The 18,637-nt window shown below is 35.8% G+C and overlaps 1 protein-coding gene and 1 long non-coding RNA gene across 6 annotated transcripts in view; one reads left to right on the forward strand and one right to left on the reverse strand.

Moving 5' to 3' along the window:
• Positions 1 to 3,923: 3,923 nt before the first annotated feature.
• LOC108001512 (homeobox protein dve-1) overlaps positions 3,924 to 18,637 on the reverse strand; it is a 45,525-nt gene continuing 30,811 nt past the window's right edge. The window contains exons 3-8 of one of the 2 annotated variants that reach the window (XM_017062542.3): positions 12,044 to 12,186; positions 10,503 to 10,805; positions 6,461 to 6,752; positions 6,210 to 6,397; positions 5,404 to 5,784; positions 3,924 to 4,392 (exon numbers count right to left, since the gene is read on the reverse strand). In XM_017062542.3, the coding sequence (XP_016918031.2) occupies positions 4,216 to 4,392; positions 5,404 to 5,784; positions 6,210 to 6,397; positions 6,461 to 6,752; positions 10,503 to 10,805; positions 12,044 to 12,186 (1,484 nt within the window). In that variant the 3' untranslated portion in view covers positions 3,924 to 4,215. Of the gene's footprint in view, positions 4,393 to 5,403; positions 5,785 to 6,209; positions 6,753 to 10,502; positions 10,806 to 12,043; positions 12,187 to 18,637 lie in introns of both variants that reach the window. The other variant, XM_017062541.3, reaches the window with a different exon arrangement.
• Positions 6,748 to 9,948, forward strand: LOC108001513 (uncharacterized). 4 transcript variants are annotated; one of them, XR_009831440.1, is made up of 3 exons: positions 6,748 to 7,665; positions 7,870 to 8,613; positions 8,922 to 9,948. It is a non-coding gene; the product is annotated as an uncharacterized LOC108001513 (long non-coding RNA). The 4 variants fall into 4 exon arrangements; XR_001766724.3 differs by having other exon boundaries at positions 7,870 to 8,341; positions 8,430 to 9,948; XR_001766725.3 differs by lacking the exon at positions 8,922 to 9,948 and having other exon boundaries at positions 6,748 to 7,299; positions 7,542 to 7,665; positions 7,870 to 8,399.

Consider the following 18,637-nt stretch of genomic DNA (forward strand, 5'->3'; position numbering starts at 1 on the left):
CGTTCTTATCTTCCTATCCGGGGAGCTGTCAGCAAAGTTCCTGAATAATAACGGAGAACAAGAACGGGGGGTGGGGGGAGATGGAGAAAATGGGAGAGCTCTCCTATCAGCCGCGGTTAGGATATGCCTAACTATTCTGTTTCCATGCAGCTGCCGGACGTTTCGTCGTAGATAATGTTGGCCGTGATGGCTAGATCGTTGGATGCGATCAACCGGTAAAAGTGTGCCCTAATACTCGTGCCCTATCCCACGGGACCAATCGATGGATTTGTACACGATTTGTAATCGAAACTATTGCGGGATACATCCTCGAGTGCATGCTGAAATTAATTTCTTTTTCCTCGTTGATTTTGAATTTTCTTCCATTATATTCGTGAGAACGTCCAGCCTATCTCTGTGTCATATTATCTATCCATCCATTGCGGAATACATCCTGAAATTAATTTTTTTTTCCTCGTTGATTTTGAATTTTCTTCCATTACACGAATTTGTGAGGTCGAATCTAAGGATATCTCTGTATTTTTGTGGTATTTTGAATTGTGATTGATAGGATTTTTATTGATAGTAATTGTGATATTACTAAATTTGGAGGGTATTTATATACAATACAACGATTTTGAAATTTTGCGCGGTCGTAAGGATATTTCTTTGCGATATATTTATTGGAGAATATTGGAAATAAGTGAATTTGCATCGAGTCTGAGGTATCTTTGTATTTTTGTATCGATAGTAATTGTGATTATATTTATATATATATTATATATATATTTATGTACAGTACGTGATTTTGAAATTTTTCTATTATACGAATTTGTGAGGTCGTCGAATCTAAGGATATTTATTGTGTTTTACACTAATAAATTTTATTCATTAAAAAAATTACTTGCATGTTCAACAGTATTTAAAGTATTATAAATAAAACAGCATTTATTATTTTTATTATTTTATATACAATCAATTATTACATATTAATTAGATTTCTAGATAAATCTAATAATTTTAATTATACTTTTACTAATGAATACTAATTTTATACATTTTTAATTCTAATAATTAATTATTCAATATTACCAATTTTATTAACTTTCGTTATTAAATGGAATTTAATTAATATAATAGTTTCAATAAAAACTTTCAATTGAATCTTATTTTTCATTTCATTTTCAAGAATAATAATAATAATTTGAAATTACTTAATCATCCTAGAAAATATATTTAATATAAAATAAAATATAAAAAGACTACAAACATAGAATATTTGCATTAAGAATAAATATTTCATTATTTTTAACATTTAATTTTATCTAATTCTTTCATCAATTATTATAATTTCTAAATTAATCTTTAAATTTGCAATTTAATGTTTTTTATTAAACTATAATAATGCTTATAGTATTAGAAAAATTTTTGTGGTATATTTATTGAAGAAAACGTGAATTTGCATCGAGTATAAAGTATCTTTGTGATATATTTTTGTGATATATTGAAAGGATTTGTATCGATGGTAATTGTGATGGATAATAAATTTGTTGAAAGGTATTTATGTATATTATGTGATTTTTTGAAATTTTTCTATTATTTGAGGTTGTAGAGTTTAAGGATATCTCCACATCTTTGTGATATATTTATTGAAGGATATTGGAAACGTGAATTTGCATGGAGTATAAAGTATCTTTGTGATATATTTTTGTGATATATTGAAAGGATTTGTATCGATGGTAATTGTGATGGATATTATTTAAATTTGTTGGAAGTTTATTTATATATATTATATGATTTTTTGAAATTTTTCTATTATTTGAAGTTGTAGAGTTTAAGGATATCTCCATATCTTTGTGATATATTTATTGAAGGATATTGGTATATTGAAAGGATTTGTATCGATGGTAATTGTGATGGATATTAAATTTGTTGGAAGGTATTAATGTATATTTTTTGAAATTTTTCTATTATACGAATTTGTGAGGTCGTAGAATTTAAAGATCTCCATATATTGAAGGATATTGGAAACGTGAATTTGTATCGAGTCTGAGGTATCTTTGTATTTTTCTGATACACTAGAGAAGATTTGTATCGATAATAATTATGGAGGAATCTAAGGTATCTTTGTACATTTGTGGTATATTAGGGTGGATTCGTATCGATGCTAATTTTGGTGGATATTATTAAATTTTTCTAATGTTTTGTATATTTATAGCATATTAAGAAGAACTTGTTTCGATTTTTATATTATATATATATATGTAATATACAAGTAATTTTATATTATCACGTGACTTCGAAATTTTTCCATGAAAGAACATGCGAATTTGTGAGATTGTCCATCCTGATTTTTCATGATTATATTGTTATATACAAATAAAAAAGAATTTGTATCTATAACAATTATAAAAATTGTACATAATTAAAACACTTTAAAAATTTTTCAACAAGAAACGTGAATTTCCCTCCAATCTAACGTATCTCCGTAACTTTTCAATATTATATCAGAGAAGATTTATATCTATATAATAATCACGAAGAAAATACTTCTTCGTTGTCAGAAATATTGAATCCTATACGAATTCTTTAAATTTCTCTTCTTCTATAACGATAATCAACAACGATATTCATCCATGAAACCACTCTCATGCAATAAATGATATAACATTTTCACTTTTCACGAATTTACAATATCGACATTTCACGATGTTTAATCCCGTCCCAGGGATCCGAAAGATTAAGAGAAGAAAGAGAGCCCCGGAGGAGCTGACGTTCCCTCTAACGATTTACTATCGAGGGTGTGGCCTAAATTATTCCCGTGCCGGCTGACAAATTGAGATCAGATAGAGAGATGATCCTCGGGGCTGCTGACTTTTAAGATTTTCATAAGGAATCGGCCCTCACCGCCCTCTTACGCCCCCCTCCCCCCCTCCCCCAATCTCTTATCCGTTTGAACAGTCCGATTATTTTTCGTCCTTCCTCGATCCAATCTTCCCAAGTTTTGTTTCAGTCCTCCATTTAAGCTTTTAAGCTCCCGAATTTTTAAATTTCCGAATTCACGAAGTTCGAAAATTCTTTATTTTTCTTCGAAGAGGAATATATATATATTGATCCATTATATATAGGAAAGGAAAAGTTGAATTTTTCGGAGAGGGAATTCCCTTAACAACGTCTCTCAACGAGATTCTCGAAAGACGAGTCTCGATAACGAAAGGGATAACAGCAGGTCGAGTGTATATATAGCGGATAAGAAGAGGTTGCTGCGGCGATGTCGAATTTCGATGTTTTGCGAATGAACGAGGTGGATCGACCTAGGTGGATCTTTACAAGACATTTTAATTGGACAAATCCGCCTATCCTCATTAAATCCGTCCTGACTTCGGCCTCCACGGCCTGATCTCCCTGTCGACGTGCCCTCATAGATGGGCTCCTCCTTCGTTCTTGCGAGCCGTATCGTCGAAATTTATTGTGCGCGATATTTGAAATATTTCCGTATTCTTTCCCGGTGAAAAATGAAATTATTCAATTTTGGAAGGATTATTTGGAGGGTTGGGTTTGACTGGTGGGGTCTTGAAAGGAGAATTGAATTTTATAATAACGATGGCGATTCGATTAATGTGCAAATCCTTGCTGGAATTGTAGAATATATTTTTTTTAATATTTTTTAATACAAAGAAGGTAATCTTCTGGTCTGTAATTTTTTTGGTTATTTAGGGAGAATAATGTTATTCGCTGAAAATAAACTTTGTACGAACAAAAAAATAGATATTGAATGGGAATAACGACACACGAGTTATTTACTTGGAAACTTTCTTTATTATATCGTTCGTTGAAACGGTAACAAATGGAGAAAGGGGGAGAGAAAATGTTACAAAGAAAGGGAACGTGTACAGACAAACGTGTAATGATATATTCAAGAAGGATAATGACCATGCTGTGAATCGTGACGTATACTTTTTATTCGACAATATTCTCATATGTACACTTATTAAGGTCCATATTATATTAATTATTACGCGAATTAATTACAACAAAATTGCGACCGTGGCGAATATGGTCGCGAGTCAACGATATTAAAGAAATAACAGGTTTTGATTAACGATGGTTTCTGTTTATTTATTTATCTTTTTCTTTCCTTCTTATTCCGCCTCCTTTATCCCCTGGTATTATAATGATTCCACCTCGCGACGTCTCGGTTGTTTCTACATTTTATGTTATACGAAGAGACGAGAGCTAGTCCGCGTGATACGGGTGCGGTTGGGGCGATTCACCCTCGAACAACGCCATTTTCAAACGTTTGCACTTGGCCCGCCGATTCTTGAACCAAAATTGCACGTTCTTCGGCTCCAGTCGGGGAAATTTTTGCCGATACGGCATCCTGTTCAACTCCTCCGTGTATTTCAGAATCAACTGCGAATCAGAATCGGATATTATAAAATTATATCGATAGATGAAGGAAATAAAATAATAAAATTATTTGAATTTCTGATAATTATCACTTTTCTTCGGTTATGACCTCAATCTAACCTGATTTTGACGAGATTGTTACGAAATATTGTTATATAAAAAAATTACACTTCGATCGTAACAGCAAAATTAATAAATCTATCAAAACAACTTTATTTCATTGCAATTATTAAAAGAATCAAATTCCTTTATATATAATCATTTATTTATATTAAAATTGCTCGAATCTCTTTTGTTCGAATTCAACCTAACCTAATTTTGACATCTTGCACAAGATTGTTACGATTTATGCTAAAAGTTGTTACACAAAAAAATTACATTTCGATCGTAACACCAAAATTAATAAATATATCAAAAGAACTTTATTGCAATTATTAAAAGAATCAAATACTTTTATCCAGAATTAATAAATTTCTATTGAGATACTTGAATGTATATAATCATTTATTTACATTAAAATTGCTTGAATCTCTTTTGTTCGAATTCAACCTAACCTAATTTTGACGTCTTGCAGGAGATTGTTACGATTTATGCTAAAAGTTGTTACACAAAAAAATTACATTTCGATCGTAACACTAAAATTAGTAAATCTATCAAAAGAACTTTACGTTTATTTTATTGCAATTATTAAAAGAATCAAATACCTTTATCCGGAATTAATAAATTTCTATTGAGATACTTGAATGTATATAATCGTTTATTTACATTAAAATTACTCGAATCTCTTTTGTTCGATTACGAATTCAACCTAACCTAATTTTGGCATCTTGCACGAAATGTTACGATCTATGCTAAAAATTATACAAATAAATTATATTTATACGAGTGGTTTCAAAAATTTAAACATCGAAATTATCACATCGTTGTTTTCAAGCATTCGAGGTTACTGGATCAATATTAAACACGACAAATTAACGTGTCGATAATTAAAACAACGTCGCACGTACAACTTACCGCGTGGCTGGGATGAGTATTGTGAGTGAACCAAGCTTCGAGTCTGGGCACTTCCGTCACGGGATCGATGAACGTCCGGTTCCTTTTCCTCCTTTCGTCCAACATGCTGGTCGAACAACCAGCTGGTCCACGAGGCGGCAGATAAGGTGACATGTACATTATCCCATGGCCGAACATAGAACTGGGCACCAGAGAAAATCCAGGCGGCAGAGGACCGGTCGGCCTCGTCTCGTCGTCCTCAGAACCAGACGATACCCTTGCATCCTCTTGTTTTACCGAGGATGGTGTCGAAGGTGGAGGTTGTTGATCCTCTGGTCTGGTCGTGAGCGACAATGGGCCGACCGGTGGGCTTCCAGGTGGACAGGGAGACGGTGACGTCGACTAAAAAATAATTGTGCACGATATAATACGATTACGTGAAAGATAATTTGATTAGTGACAGTTTTCAATGCTTGATCGTGTCGATTTTTCGAACTGATTCAATATAATTTGTCCATTGAAAAATAACGTTACGATTAATATTTATAATTGATTTTTGTCGATATCAAAATTATCGATATTTAAATTTTTAACGTCAATGGCAGCTTGTGTTCTATTGGAATTTATAGAAAACGCTCTAATTCGTTGTAATACAATTAATTATAACAATTTATTTTCACGATAGAATAACAAATTATAATTGTTCTAGTTTCGAATTTTAAATTGTCGCGCTATAAATGTTACCGACTAGGATATTTCGTAACTAGATTTTAAATTGACGGGAAACAATACTCGTAACGATATTTTTTAATAAATCGAACACGCACCTGATTCCTCGAATCCTCTTCCTCGTCGGTGCAATCTTCGCTGACAATACTGGCGCCTCTCGGACTGAGCCCAGGAGGACTGTAACCATTAACACCTCTGTTCTCAGCCCTTTTCTGGGCGGCTCTTGCATTCTTGAACCAGTAGACTACGTTATTTACGTCCAACGGCTTCCTGCCTCGCCGAGATTCTAAGGCATTCAATTCCGAGACGTAGTGTTGAATCTGTTGACGCGACGGGTGTTGATTCTCACCGAACCATCGCTGAAGACGCGGTAGCTCCAGTTCAGGATCGAAACTCGTTCTCATCCTTGTTTTATGCGAGTACTGAAGAAGAGCAGGATGAGGAGGACCGATGGTGCCACCCGCAGATCCTATGGTACCGCCACCATCCGGCTGAGGGCTCTGCGTGTGGTGATGATTCGAAGTTGGCACCATTGGGTTTAAACCTAGACCCAATTGTTGCTGTTGCAACCATGACTCGAAGTTTCGTTTAGTTTCTTCCGATAAATCATTTCCACCTCTACATAGAGATAATAGTGTCATCTGCGAATCAAAACGATGAATTGAACTTTGGATGAAGAAAGGAGAAGAACTTTGAATTTTTGATCTTTAGAGAGTTTTGATAATTTGGAATTTGGATTTTCAAGGTGCTTTGCTTTTAGTTGCGTTTTGTCTAATGGTTAATTTTCCGTACCGGTGTATCGTATTATAACCCAGCTCTTATCTACATTAAATATAATTTAGCTTAGGATTATTTCTTCTGTTTATCCTCTTTTTAGATACGTAGAGAACTCTTTTTAAGAGTTAGATTCGGGAGTATAAAAATGTAAGTGAAACGTAAGTGGCGAATACAGAAATAACCTCAAACTCATTGTCCCTATTTTATATTCTCAAAGAAATTTTTATTCATCATTTTCAATATTCCAGATTTTCTATTCGATATTGTTGCGTACAAATAATCATCACCCTTATTGTGTGTCGCTGTGTATCGAGTAATAATACGTTACGATATCAAGATATCATCGTTGACGAGATATGATTCCACGCATCGCTATGGAATTAAGGAGAGCAGATTATGGAAAAGTTTTAGGTTCGTAGGAAGTAGTACGAGGTTTGTCAAACGCGTTCGTTATCTGGACAATGATTTATGTAAGAACAAATATCTCCGCCCGCGAGGATCAAGGTGCTCGACGCCACTTTAATAACGTGGTAATCCGTGCCCGTATCCATGACACCTTGGTAGCGCCAGATACGGCGCAGAAACAATTATTATTATCCACACACGGGCTGTCACCTTTTAGCTAGAATTCTGATCCGCAACGAATTTTACAGCCCGGCACTTAATCACTCAGGTAGTAAGCCGACGACGAGGAGCACGGTTGACAGGGCTTTCAGATTTCAGAAATCGGTTGATAAATATGTAAATACCGTCGAAGGAGAGGAGGAAAATTATCAGGTAACCGAGAAAATTTTGTTTCTTTTTTTTTTTTTATTTTTTACAGCGGGAAAGGAAGAACGAATCTTTTTTATTTATTAAAATGACAAGGGGAAGAAAATTTCGATGGGCTGTTTTAGATATTAATTAATCGATTTTATAAAATATTATTATGATTTATAATGATTCATAAAATGAAATTTTTCTTTTTTCTTTTTAATTTAGAAAATAATTATCCATTTATTTAACAAAAAGAAAACACGAGAATCACAAGGAATTTTGATCTCTCGTATCGATCGAAAATGATTCCTGAAAATATTCGCAATATTCCTCAAAATTTTATGACGAAACAAAAATAACGTAAGTTCAGCTAATAAAAACGGGCCAATCAGCTTATCTGTACGACACATCGAGGCCTGTAATTCGAGGCCTGATTTACGCCTATTTATTATTTCCATGTGACGCGTCAGCTGATCATCCACAGGGTAGCAGTAAATCAATCGGCATGTTGAGAGCTGATCAAATATTCTCGAATGGAATTATCGTATTTTTGACGACGTTTTTCGTAATACATGGGCTAAACGTTGGAATGAAGAATGAGACGAAACGGAAAAACCATCAGGAAAAGTAGAGAAAGAGTTTCTCGCGAGATTCTACGATATGTAGATTCATTAAATTTATCTTTTACATATATATAGTGATTATCATGATTAATCACATGTTAATTTTTTTATACATCAATATATAAGCCTTTATTAAGTATTATTTCTTTATTTCTTGATAAGGGTGTCGTGTAGTTAATTTATCAGTGTGGAAACCGAGATGAGGATATTAAACGATTGATATATCAATTCCATTGCTGGAATATATGTTAGATACAGCTTTCTCTTTCTTTTTTCTTTTTCTAATGATAAATAGATTGGAAATTTAAATTTTTCTATGAACACGATTACAGAAATGGAATTAAAAGTAATTAAAAATCTATTTTATCCCTAAAATATCATTACATGTAGTTTGCATATCTTATATTCTTACCATGCATAAATTTCCATAATCTAGTGAGGAAAAATGTTTAAGCAATAGAATCAATATAATCAAATATCACAAAAGATAGTTTCTACTCATCATTTGAATTAAAAAAATTAATCAGTCGATTGGAGCTATTCTTTTTTCTTTTTCTAACCTATCTTCTCACATCATGTGCATTCTGTGCTAAACTTTTCTACATTTAAACTTTCAAGACTTACTTATTTCAAACAAAGCTTTAATTATTACAGAGAAGAAACAAAAGAAATAATACAACGAGTTATAAAAATTCATGGAGACTCGACAAATCAGCATTCCATAAATTTTCCTACTATACAAACTTTCACCATTCAAATGAAGTTTAATTATTATCAAACAGTGCTACCAATGCCAATTCCACGTAACACAAAAAGCTATTACACGAATCTTACTTCACCTTAAGCTCGGTTACTCGCAATGCTCTACAGTTTAATTATCGAGCGACGAAAATAATACGAAAAAAGGGAAAAATCGCAGAAATTTCATCGTGATTCCACGATTAGGAGAATGAACGATCGGATTAAGTCTCGCTCTTGGAGAAAGAGAGAGAGAGAGAGTGTGTCGGCGATCGCAGCAGTCCGCCATTAGCCGACGGGCCGAAACTCGAGTAGGAAACGTCTGTCAGGGAAAATTGGTAATCATAGACCACCGCGAGCGGCATTAAAGTTCGAGGATGGGCGAGTGTAGCAGGATCTTCAAAGAGAGTGCACTTAGATAATGCCCGCCCAGAGGGGGTGGCGTACAGCCCCTTCTCCTTCTTCCGATATCGAGGGGGCTTTTGATGAAGGCTGCGAATTTGGTTGAGTAAAGGGTAATCCTATCACATGCTATGAGATCTTCGTTCCCGGCGAAAAGGGCACCGACTAGATGGAGATCGTGCAAGACTTTCACGTGCTTACAAATTTCCAGACGGAACGAATAAACCTTTGGATTATCTCCTTTTCCTTTTCTTTTTCTTTTTTTCGAAACAAGAGAACAAGATCGATCGGAAATCTTTTTTCCTCATCGTATGAATGTATCTATCACGTGTTGGTTGACTGTTTTCATTTTATTTATTTTAGGTGGAAATTTATTAAGAATTTTTTTCTGCGTATAAATTCTCCCATAAGGAGAAGGGAATTGTATTTGAATTGTCCAATTTCGAGAAAAATTAAAAATTAAAATCGGAACCAATCGGGTTTAAGAGTATTTTCTTTTAAAAAAGAATTTACTAAATTAATTATTAAGAATTCTGAATTATGAATTAAAAATTATTTTTTAAATCGATCAACAATTTTTCCTATGAACCAACGTTCCCTTAAATACATTTTTTTCCCTCTTTTTTTAAAACGAGGATACGATTGATAAAACCGGCGTTGAAACCGAGTTTAATTAACCGAAAGTGTTTTCGATGGGTGAAAGGAGGATTTGGCAAACAGTGGTGGTTCGGAAGCCGGGAAAACATTTATTTAAAACGCGGATCAACGTCGGATCGGATCGGATCCGGGGGGAGGAGAGGAGTCGAGAGAGAGAGAGAGAGAATCTCCCCGGCAGAGATTACTACTTCACTATTTCTCCCAAGAAGAAGGAGCCAAGAAGGGTACACAAGTCGGAGGGACTTCTTAATGAGATTAACCGACCCGACGACAAGCACTCTCCGGTTAGATTTACATTTTATACATTTTTTAAGCGGTCTTACATTCCTCCCTTCCTTTCCCTCTTATCCAAACCGAACGACCTCTCGACGTTTCGTTTAAATCTACGAGAGAGATGGCGCCACCATGTCTTTTATAGATAATTCGAGAGCGGCTCACCTCGTCGAGGGGACAACCGGCCGAGACGAGGAGCGCGTGGCTGTGTAACAGCAACAGTCTCAACAATTTGTTCCTGACCTCCGCGGCGGGGCTCGGGGGCGGTGGCCTCGACCTGTACACTTGGATCTTGAGCGTTGCGACCGACGTCAACTCGGCCAATATGTCGCCCACCGTCAACAGCGGGCCGTCCGCGACCTTCTCCATCGGCAGAGGTTTCCAATTCCTTATCACGATACTGCCCCTCGCGCTTGGTATCAAGTCGCTCGAGTATCCAAGCCGCACCAGAGCCTCTCCAACCAGATCCTGGCGGCGTGATTGTACAGAATTGTAGAATTATTTTTATCACTCCTAGCTAAGGGATATTCTAAGGAAGTTTTGTCTGATTCGTTTGTTTTTTTATGTGGCGATTATAGAACTAGTTTTATCAGGTTAAGGGATTTCTAGGTTAAGGGACATTCTAAGGAAGTTTTTGTTTGTTTGTTCTGGTGGCAATTGTAGAATTATTTTTATCACTTTAAGTTACGCAAGGTTTTAAGGAAGTTTTGTTTGTTTTTTATCTGATGATGTGATTATAGAATTATAGAATTATTTTTATCATTCTAAGTTAAGGAAGATTCTAAAGAAGTTTCGTTTTTGTTTATTTGTTCTGGTGGCAATTGTAGAATTATTTTTATCACTCTAAGTTAAGGGAGATCCTAAGAAAGTTTCAGAGCTTTGTTTGTTTGTCCTGGTGACAATTGTAGAATTATTTTTATCGCTCTAAGTTAAAGTTCTAAGGAAGTTTCAAAGTTTTTGTCCTAGTGGCAATTATAGAATTGTTTTTATTACTTTAAGTTAAGCAAGATTCTAAAGAAGTTTTGTTTGTTTTTTATCTGGTGGATGTGATTATAGAATTATAGAATTATTTTTATCACTCTAAGTTAAGGGAAATCCTAACAAAATTTCAAAGTTTTGTTTGTTTGTTTTGATGGCAATTATAGAATTGTTTTTATCACTTTAAGTTACGCAAGGTTTTAAGGAAGTTTTGTTTGTTTTTTATCTGATGATGTGATTATAGAATTATAGAATTATTTTTAGCACTCTAAGTTAAGGGAAATTCTAAGGAAGTTTCAAAGTTTTGTTTGTTTGTCCTAGTGGTATGATTAGAATTATAGAATTATTTTTATCACTCTAAGTTAAAGAAGATTCTAAGGAAATTTCACAGTTTTATTTATTTATCCTGGTGGCAATTGTAGAATTATTTTTACCACTCTAAGTTAAGAGAGATTCTAAGAAAATTTTGTTTATTTTTTATCTGATAGTGATTATAAAATTATAGAATTATTTTTATCACTCTAAGTTAAGGAAGATCCTGAAGTTTTGTTTGTTTGTCCTGGTGGCAATTATAGAATTATTTTTATCGCTCTAAGTTAAGAGAGATTCTAAGAAAATTTTGTTTATTTTTTATCTGATGATGTGATTATAGAATTATAGAATTATCATTTTTATCACTCTAAGTTAAGGAAGATCCTGAAGTTTTGTTTGTTTGTTTATTTTTTTACCTGAAAAGGCATAGCCACTGGAATGATGACGTACGAGTCGGTCTCCACCTGAGGCCTACGCCAATTCTCACGTGAGTTGCTCACGTGTGTCTCGACGATGTTGTGTATAGTCTCGACCACGCAGTGGACCGGAAGATTTTTCCCTGGAACAGAGAAGAAGAGAACAGGTAGAGTTATTCCCTTTTCGATGATTCTACGACTTACTCTCCGCCTTATTTATTTCTCTTTTTCGTCGACGAGTCTATTATCGATTAAAGCTGTCATACTTTTTTTCTTTTTTAACTCTCTCGCCTTTACTCGTCACTCGCGGAAGCGGAAGTTGGAAAATACTATGCCCTGTGGAATACAATCGAGCCGGTTTCCCGACAATACTCTCGGGGTTTCCCGACAATGGGTACGTATCACGGTATCAGGATTTGAATTCGACGAGGGTCCAGATGATTCGTGGAACGCTGAAGATCGCCTGGAAGAGAGAAGTCTCTAACTCTCGTGCTAAGCATATGCAGATCCACTCGTCTATCCCGAGACAATAAGAGCCCGGGTGATGGCACAATAGCTGCGATCCTTGTGTAACCCTGACTTAAGTCCCCGAGTCTATCCCACTTCAGGTCGTAATCCCAGACTTTCTACGAAACCGAGAACGGAAATGGAGAAACGAGGAGGTGGAGGTGGAGGTGAGGGGCGAAAGAAGGAGGAGGAGGAGGAGGAGGAGGAATAGGGTCGCGGAATTTCGAAAATTTCCCCGGATGAACAGATCGGATGAACCAAAGAGAAATGATCGAAGGATCGAAAACGCGACGACAACGATACGAATGAGCGCCCGTCTTCCGTCTTCCGTCATCCCGGAAGACGTGCATCTCGTGTCGAAACTATTTATCGTTTTGTTTAGCTCTGTTACCAGCTAGGAAACGGGAGAATGATTGTTGGAGATTGTTCTATATTTAGCTTGGTATTTTTGTGGAATGATGTAAATTATGATGTGCGAGGATATTTTTATAGAGAGAGAGAGAGAATAAGAGGGAGGGGAGGGGGGGATTGAGATATTTGACGTGATCTCTCTAGCAGAAGATTTAATATTGGTATTGTACGGTATTTGATATTTTATGGTACATTCTATGGTTTCTTTTCTTTTTTGTAGACAATATTTTTTGGAAATAATATTTTATACCGATTCTTTGATTGCGTCCTGATATTTTTTAGTACATTTTAATGTAGTTTTTTATATTTTTTTTTTGTGGTATTCTATGATATTTTATAGTAGCGATTCTTTGGTATTCTATAATACTGATATTTTATATTTTCATGGTACAGTATATGCTTTTTATAATAGCAATATCGTTTGATGATAATATTTTATAGTTGTTTGGTTGTATCTTACAGACATTTTATAGTACATTCTGTAGTTTTTTTTATAGGTAATATTTTTGGACAATAGTTACAGTACATTTTTATCATAGTTGCAATATTTTTGAGTGACAGTGACGATTTTTTTGGTGGTATATATTTTTTTATAATAATATTTTTTGGTGACAGTATTTTATAGTGGCGATTCTTTGGTATTGATATTTTATAGTCATAGTACAGTATATGACAATATTTTTTGACTTTTTGATTTTAGTACTATTTACTATAGTTTTATAATGGCAATATTTTATAGCACAAAGTATATTTTTCTTCCAATGGCAATATTTTTTAACATAATAATAGTAACAGTATTTTATAATGGTGATTTTTCTTTGATATTCTATATTCTATAGAGATTAATAATTATTCCATAGACGGTATTCTTTAATATTTCCAATATTTTTTGATCACGATATTAATATTAATAACAATATTCTTCTAATAACGATAATCCATTTATCTCGCAATACCATTCCATGATATATACTTTATAGTACTCTCCATACCATTTTCTATCCTATTCTCTTCTATACCAACTATTCAATCAACATCCATTTCTTCCATTCCGTACACTACTAACAAAAGTTAATTGCAAACCAAACTGATCATTTCATTCCTTGAAAACGAACTGACTCTTAAACTCGATCGACCATGATGTTATACACCTTGCACAAGAATAGGAGGGAGAGACATATTCGAATCTTGAGGCGGGCCAGATTACAGATTCGCGAGGAAGGAAGGAAGGAAGGCTCGCTAATAAACAGACCGCATAATACGGTCTGTCCGTGGTCAAATCTGCGGAGTTGGAAGCCTACCTTAAACCAGCTGATCCCCGTACAGAGACGTGTTGTACGGGCGAGGGCACCTTAATGAAAACTATACGTCCCTGGATTAAGGTGGCCACTGGCCGGCAGCCTCCTACCTTCCCCCTCCCCTCTCCTGTCTACGCGACCTGTCTTATGCAACCCAGACCCCTATGGCCACCGTATTAGATGGAAGTTTAGGCCATTAATACCTAATATCGTGCCCACCGTACCCAGAGTAAATCCTTTGTTGGCCATCTTACAGGCAGACTTAGCACCTTAGCATCGGCCATCATTGATATATATATGTATATATGTGTGTGTGTGTGTGTGTGTATGTTCGGTTTACGATTTAATATCGAGCAAGTCGATCAACGTTGGGATATATCGTTGAAAATTTGCCTCGTATTCGGAAATTTCTTTTTTGCATAATTCGTAAAAACGTGTTTCGAAAGATTTTCCAACCGATACGGATATACGGATATTGGAAGATGATGGAGGGATTAAATTCCATTCGAAATGATCGTGTAATTTCGTGCAATGGTACAAAGTTTTCGAAAAAAAAAATTAATCGATTGATTGTTATTATTCGTTGGAAAATGAATTTGGAGAAATGATCGATATTTCGTACAAAATTTTCGAAATCGATTGATTAATTTTGGAATTATTATTCGTTGGAAATGATCGATATTTCCAAAATTTTCGAAATCGATTGATTAATTTTGGAATTATTATTCGTTGGAAATGATCGATATTTCCAAAATTTTCGAAATCGATTGATTAATTTTGAAATTATTATTCGTTGGAAAATGAATTTGGAGAAATCGATATTCCAAAATTTTCAGAAATCGATTAATCTCGAAAATTATTATTCCTTAAAAAATAATCAAAAACAAGAATTTAAAATTTAAATATTCCCCGCGATAAAAAGTTTTCGAAAAATCAGAAATCGATTCGATCTTTTTTAATTACGATTCGATCGAAATTTAACTCGATCGAAAACGAGAATTAATTAAATTTAGAGAAATACCATTCCAAACTATACAAAATTTTCGAAACATCGAAAATTCTGGAATTATTATTCGTTAGAAAATCGAAAAGGAGAACGATCGATATTCCAAAATTTTCAAAAATCGATTAATCTCGAAAATTATTATTCCTTAAAAAATAATCAAAAACAAGAATTTAAAATTTAAATATTCTCCGCGATAAAAACTTTTCGAAAGATGAGAAATCGGTCATCGTCCATTTGATTCCATAACCTAAAAATTACCGATTCGTTGGAAAATCGATCGAGGACGAATTTGGAGAAACTTCGCTCTAGATACTTCGCGGGATAAAAAGTTTTCGAGCCGCGTGCGAAAAGAGTTCTGATAAAGAAAGAAGGAGGAGGAGGAGGAGGGAGAGAAAAAGTGTCAACCGCAACTCATCCGCAAAATCTTTAATCTCTGCAGCCGCAAAGACATTTCTCATTTCTGGTGCAGACCCCTATCGGGCTTCCGGTTATCTCCCCGTTCACACTGCGAAGGAAACACGACGGAAGCGTCAGGCCGCTTCGTCTTTGACAGTTCTCGCCACGAGATAAGATTCATCCCAAAGACAACCCCTTGAACAAGAAAATACGGATACACTTTTCTCTCTCTTTCCTTTCAGATTTTCCATTCGATTTTCATTTTCGAAATGTCGAGGAAGATCGTTCTTCTCTCTCTCTATATATATCGTTATTATTATTAATAATACTTTTACCCCGAATTAATCGCGCTATTTTCCAAATTCTCTCTCTTTCTCTATCTATCTCGTTCCAAATTATTTCGATCAAATTTTTTCCTTTTTTATCGACGAGGAGGAACGAGTTTCGCATCGAAAAGGTTTAAATACAAACGACGAGCTGTAAAAAAATAACGATAATCCTGTTCCGGAAAGTATCCGTCTTACGCAAATATATAACAACAACAATAATAATAATCTTCCACATTTTGGATTATTAATCGAAAATAAAATTACCAACGAAGAATCTCTCTGAAATTGAACATCGTCCCGATTTTTTTTTCTCGATGAACCTTTTTACACAAAACTCGGGATTATCATTATTATTATTATTATTGTTATTACCGTTATTATCATCATTTCTGGGGGGAGAATAATCGAACTCCCCCCTCCCAACTCGATAATTCAACCGTTCCTCGTCGCCCGTTGCCAAGTCGGCGGCGCAGATACAAGATAAAAAGTTGGAACATATTTTTCGTCACCCCGACGCGATAATGGGGTTCCTTTTTCTCTTTTTCAGCCTTGGTCGCGCGCTAAGGAAAGGGGAACGAGAGAATTCTCCTCCCAATATTTCTCTCTCTATATATATACATACATACGTGTGCCCCTTGATTATATTTGAGAAAGGACAGATTTGGGGAAAATCGGATGGGAAAGCTTCACACACTCGGCGTGTGAAAATTGGGCGAAAGAAAGTTGGGTTGGGAGTAGAGAGAATCCTTTCTGCTGGAAAGAGGGGGAGAGGGGCTCGTGACGCGTTCCACATCCGGGAAGAGGAAAGGTATGTAGATGAGCACGGCCGAGACTTCGATCCTAAGGTTTCCCCTCCGTCTTGGTGACTCGGTAATCCAACGCGATTTTGCCTAATCTCTCGAAATCGAATCAACCTGTGCCACCGAGTCTTCGATCCGGAGGGGGTGATAAGTTCGAGCGTTCGTGTTTTCCTCTCGTCCCAGAAAGAAATTTCGGGAGAATGCACGTTCCGTTCGAGGAATCTCTCCTCTTCCGTTCGTGGAAGTTTAACCGAGAAGGAAAGTGTGGGCGGTTTCGGTATCTGAAGCTGATCCGGCGGATGCCGGCCTTTGCAGATAAACGCTCTTTCCAAACGTTTTTATCTGCTGCAACCGCTCTCCCTCTCTCTTTCACAAAGTATCGTTTCTGTTGTTAATGAATTATTTTTCTGTGTGCGAAATTATATTCAGTTTCGTTCTCGCTCTCTCTTTCACAAACTATCGTTTCTGTTGTTAATGAATTATTTTTCTGTGTGCGAAATTATATTCAGTTTCGTTCTCGCTCTCTCTTTCACAAACTATCGTTTCTGTTGTTAATGAATTATTTTTCTGTGTGCGAAATTATATTCAGTTTCGTTCTCGCTCTCTCTTTCCCAAACTATCGTTTCTGTTGTTAATGAATTATTTTTCTGTGTGCGAAATTATATTCAGTTTCGTTACTTTATATATATATATTATTCTTCACGCTGGAGTTAGCAAAATTTCATTAAACAGGGTCGATGAAAATTCCTTCCTGGATGATTCTGCGATTAATAAATATTCTTCTATTTCGTTCGAAAATTTTTCATACACCATTCTTCACTCGGTTAATCACCGTTAAAAATCCGAATATTGTTTCTACGTGTAAAATTCGAGGAATGAAAATGGTAAGTAATAAAAATCGTGGAGAGGAGGGAGGGGGAGAAAGATGTCGATTCGACGTCGGCAGAGTATTTTGCGTGCAGGCGAAGGCTGTCGGAGTCGGCGGGCTCGCGTGCGATTTAAGCTCCGCAGCAACGCTAAGCCCGCGTTGGGGCGAAAGCAGCAGATAAGATGTAATGAGATAACCTCGCAGCTAGCGTGGCTTATAAGATCACCGGCCACGCGACGAAACCTTCTAAATCTGACCGTTAACCGATTCTTCTTTCCGCTCCCCCCTCCCTGAAAACGAAATACTTTCCCCTCGAAATACTCGAAAGGAACAGCAACAGGCCGCCCCCTTCTCCTCCTTCACACTTTTTCTCATCCTTAAACTCTCCTTGCATCGAGAATCAAATAAATAAAATCCCCGACATCCACGTGTAATAACTGCTGGATTGATGTTATTATAAAAAAAAAAAAAAAAGAAAAATAAAGGAAAAATTTCTGGAATCTCCCCCCCCCCTATTTTCCCTAATCGAACGCGTCGATCCGCTTCCGAATCTCGCTCGAGGAGAACGGATCGCTCCCTCCTCCGCTCCTCTCCCCTCCCCGCACGCGTGGAACGAAAGCAAGGGTGAAAACTTGGCCTAAGACGCTTACACCGTAAGCTCTTATACAAGACGAGCCTCCCCTCCATCTCCCTCTTTCCACACACCACTGTTTGCATGTACATATATATATATATATATATGTACGAGTATATATATAATACACATACTATACATAACACCTGTACAACGCTTTTGCACACAACTCGCTTCCTCCTTCTCTTTCTCTTCCCCCTCCTCTCCTCGCCGAGTTTGTTTTTCCAACATCTGGCAACGAGGAGGAGAGGCCTCGTACGATTTCGCGGGTAACTATATATTTATATGTGCATGTGTGTGTGTGTGTGTATATATATACAGGCGCACGCTCGACCGGATTAAAAT

The sequence above is a fragment of the Apis cerana genome, linkage group LG10 (assembly GCF_029169275.1).
Source record: "Apis cerana isolate GH-2021 linkage group LG10, AcerK_1.0, whole genome shotgun sequence".
NCBI classification, from domain to species: domain Eukaryota; kingdom Metazoa; phylum Arthropoda; class Insecta; order Hymenoptera; family Apidae; genus Apis; species Apis cerana.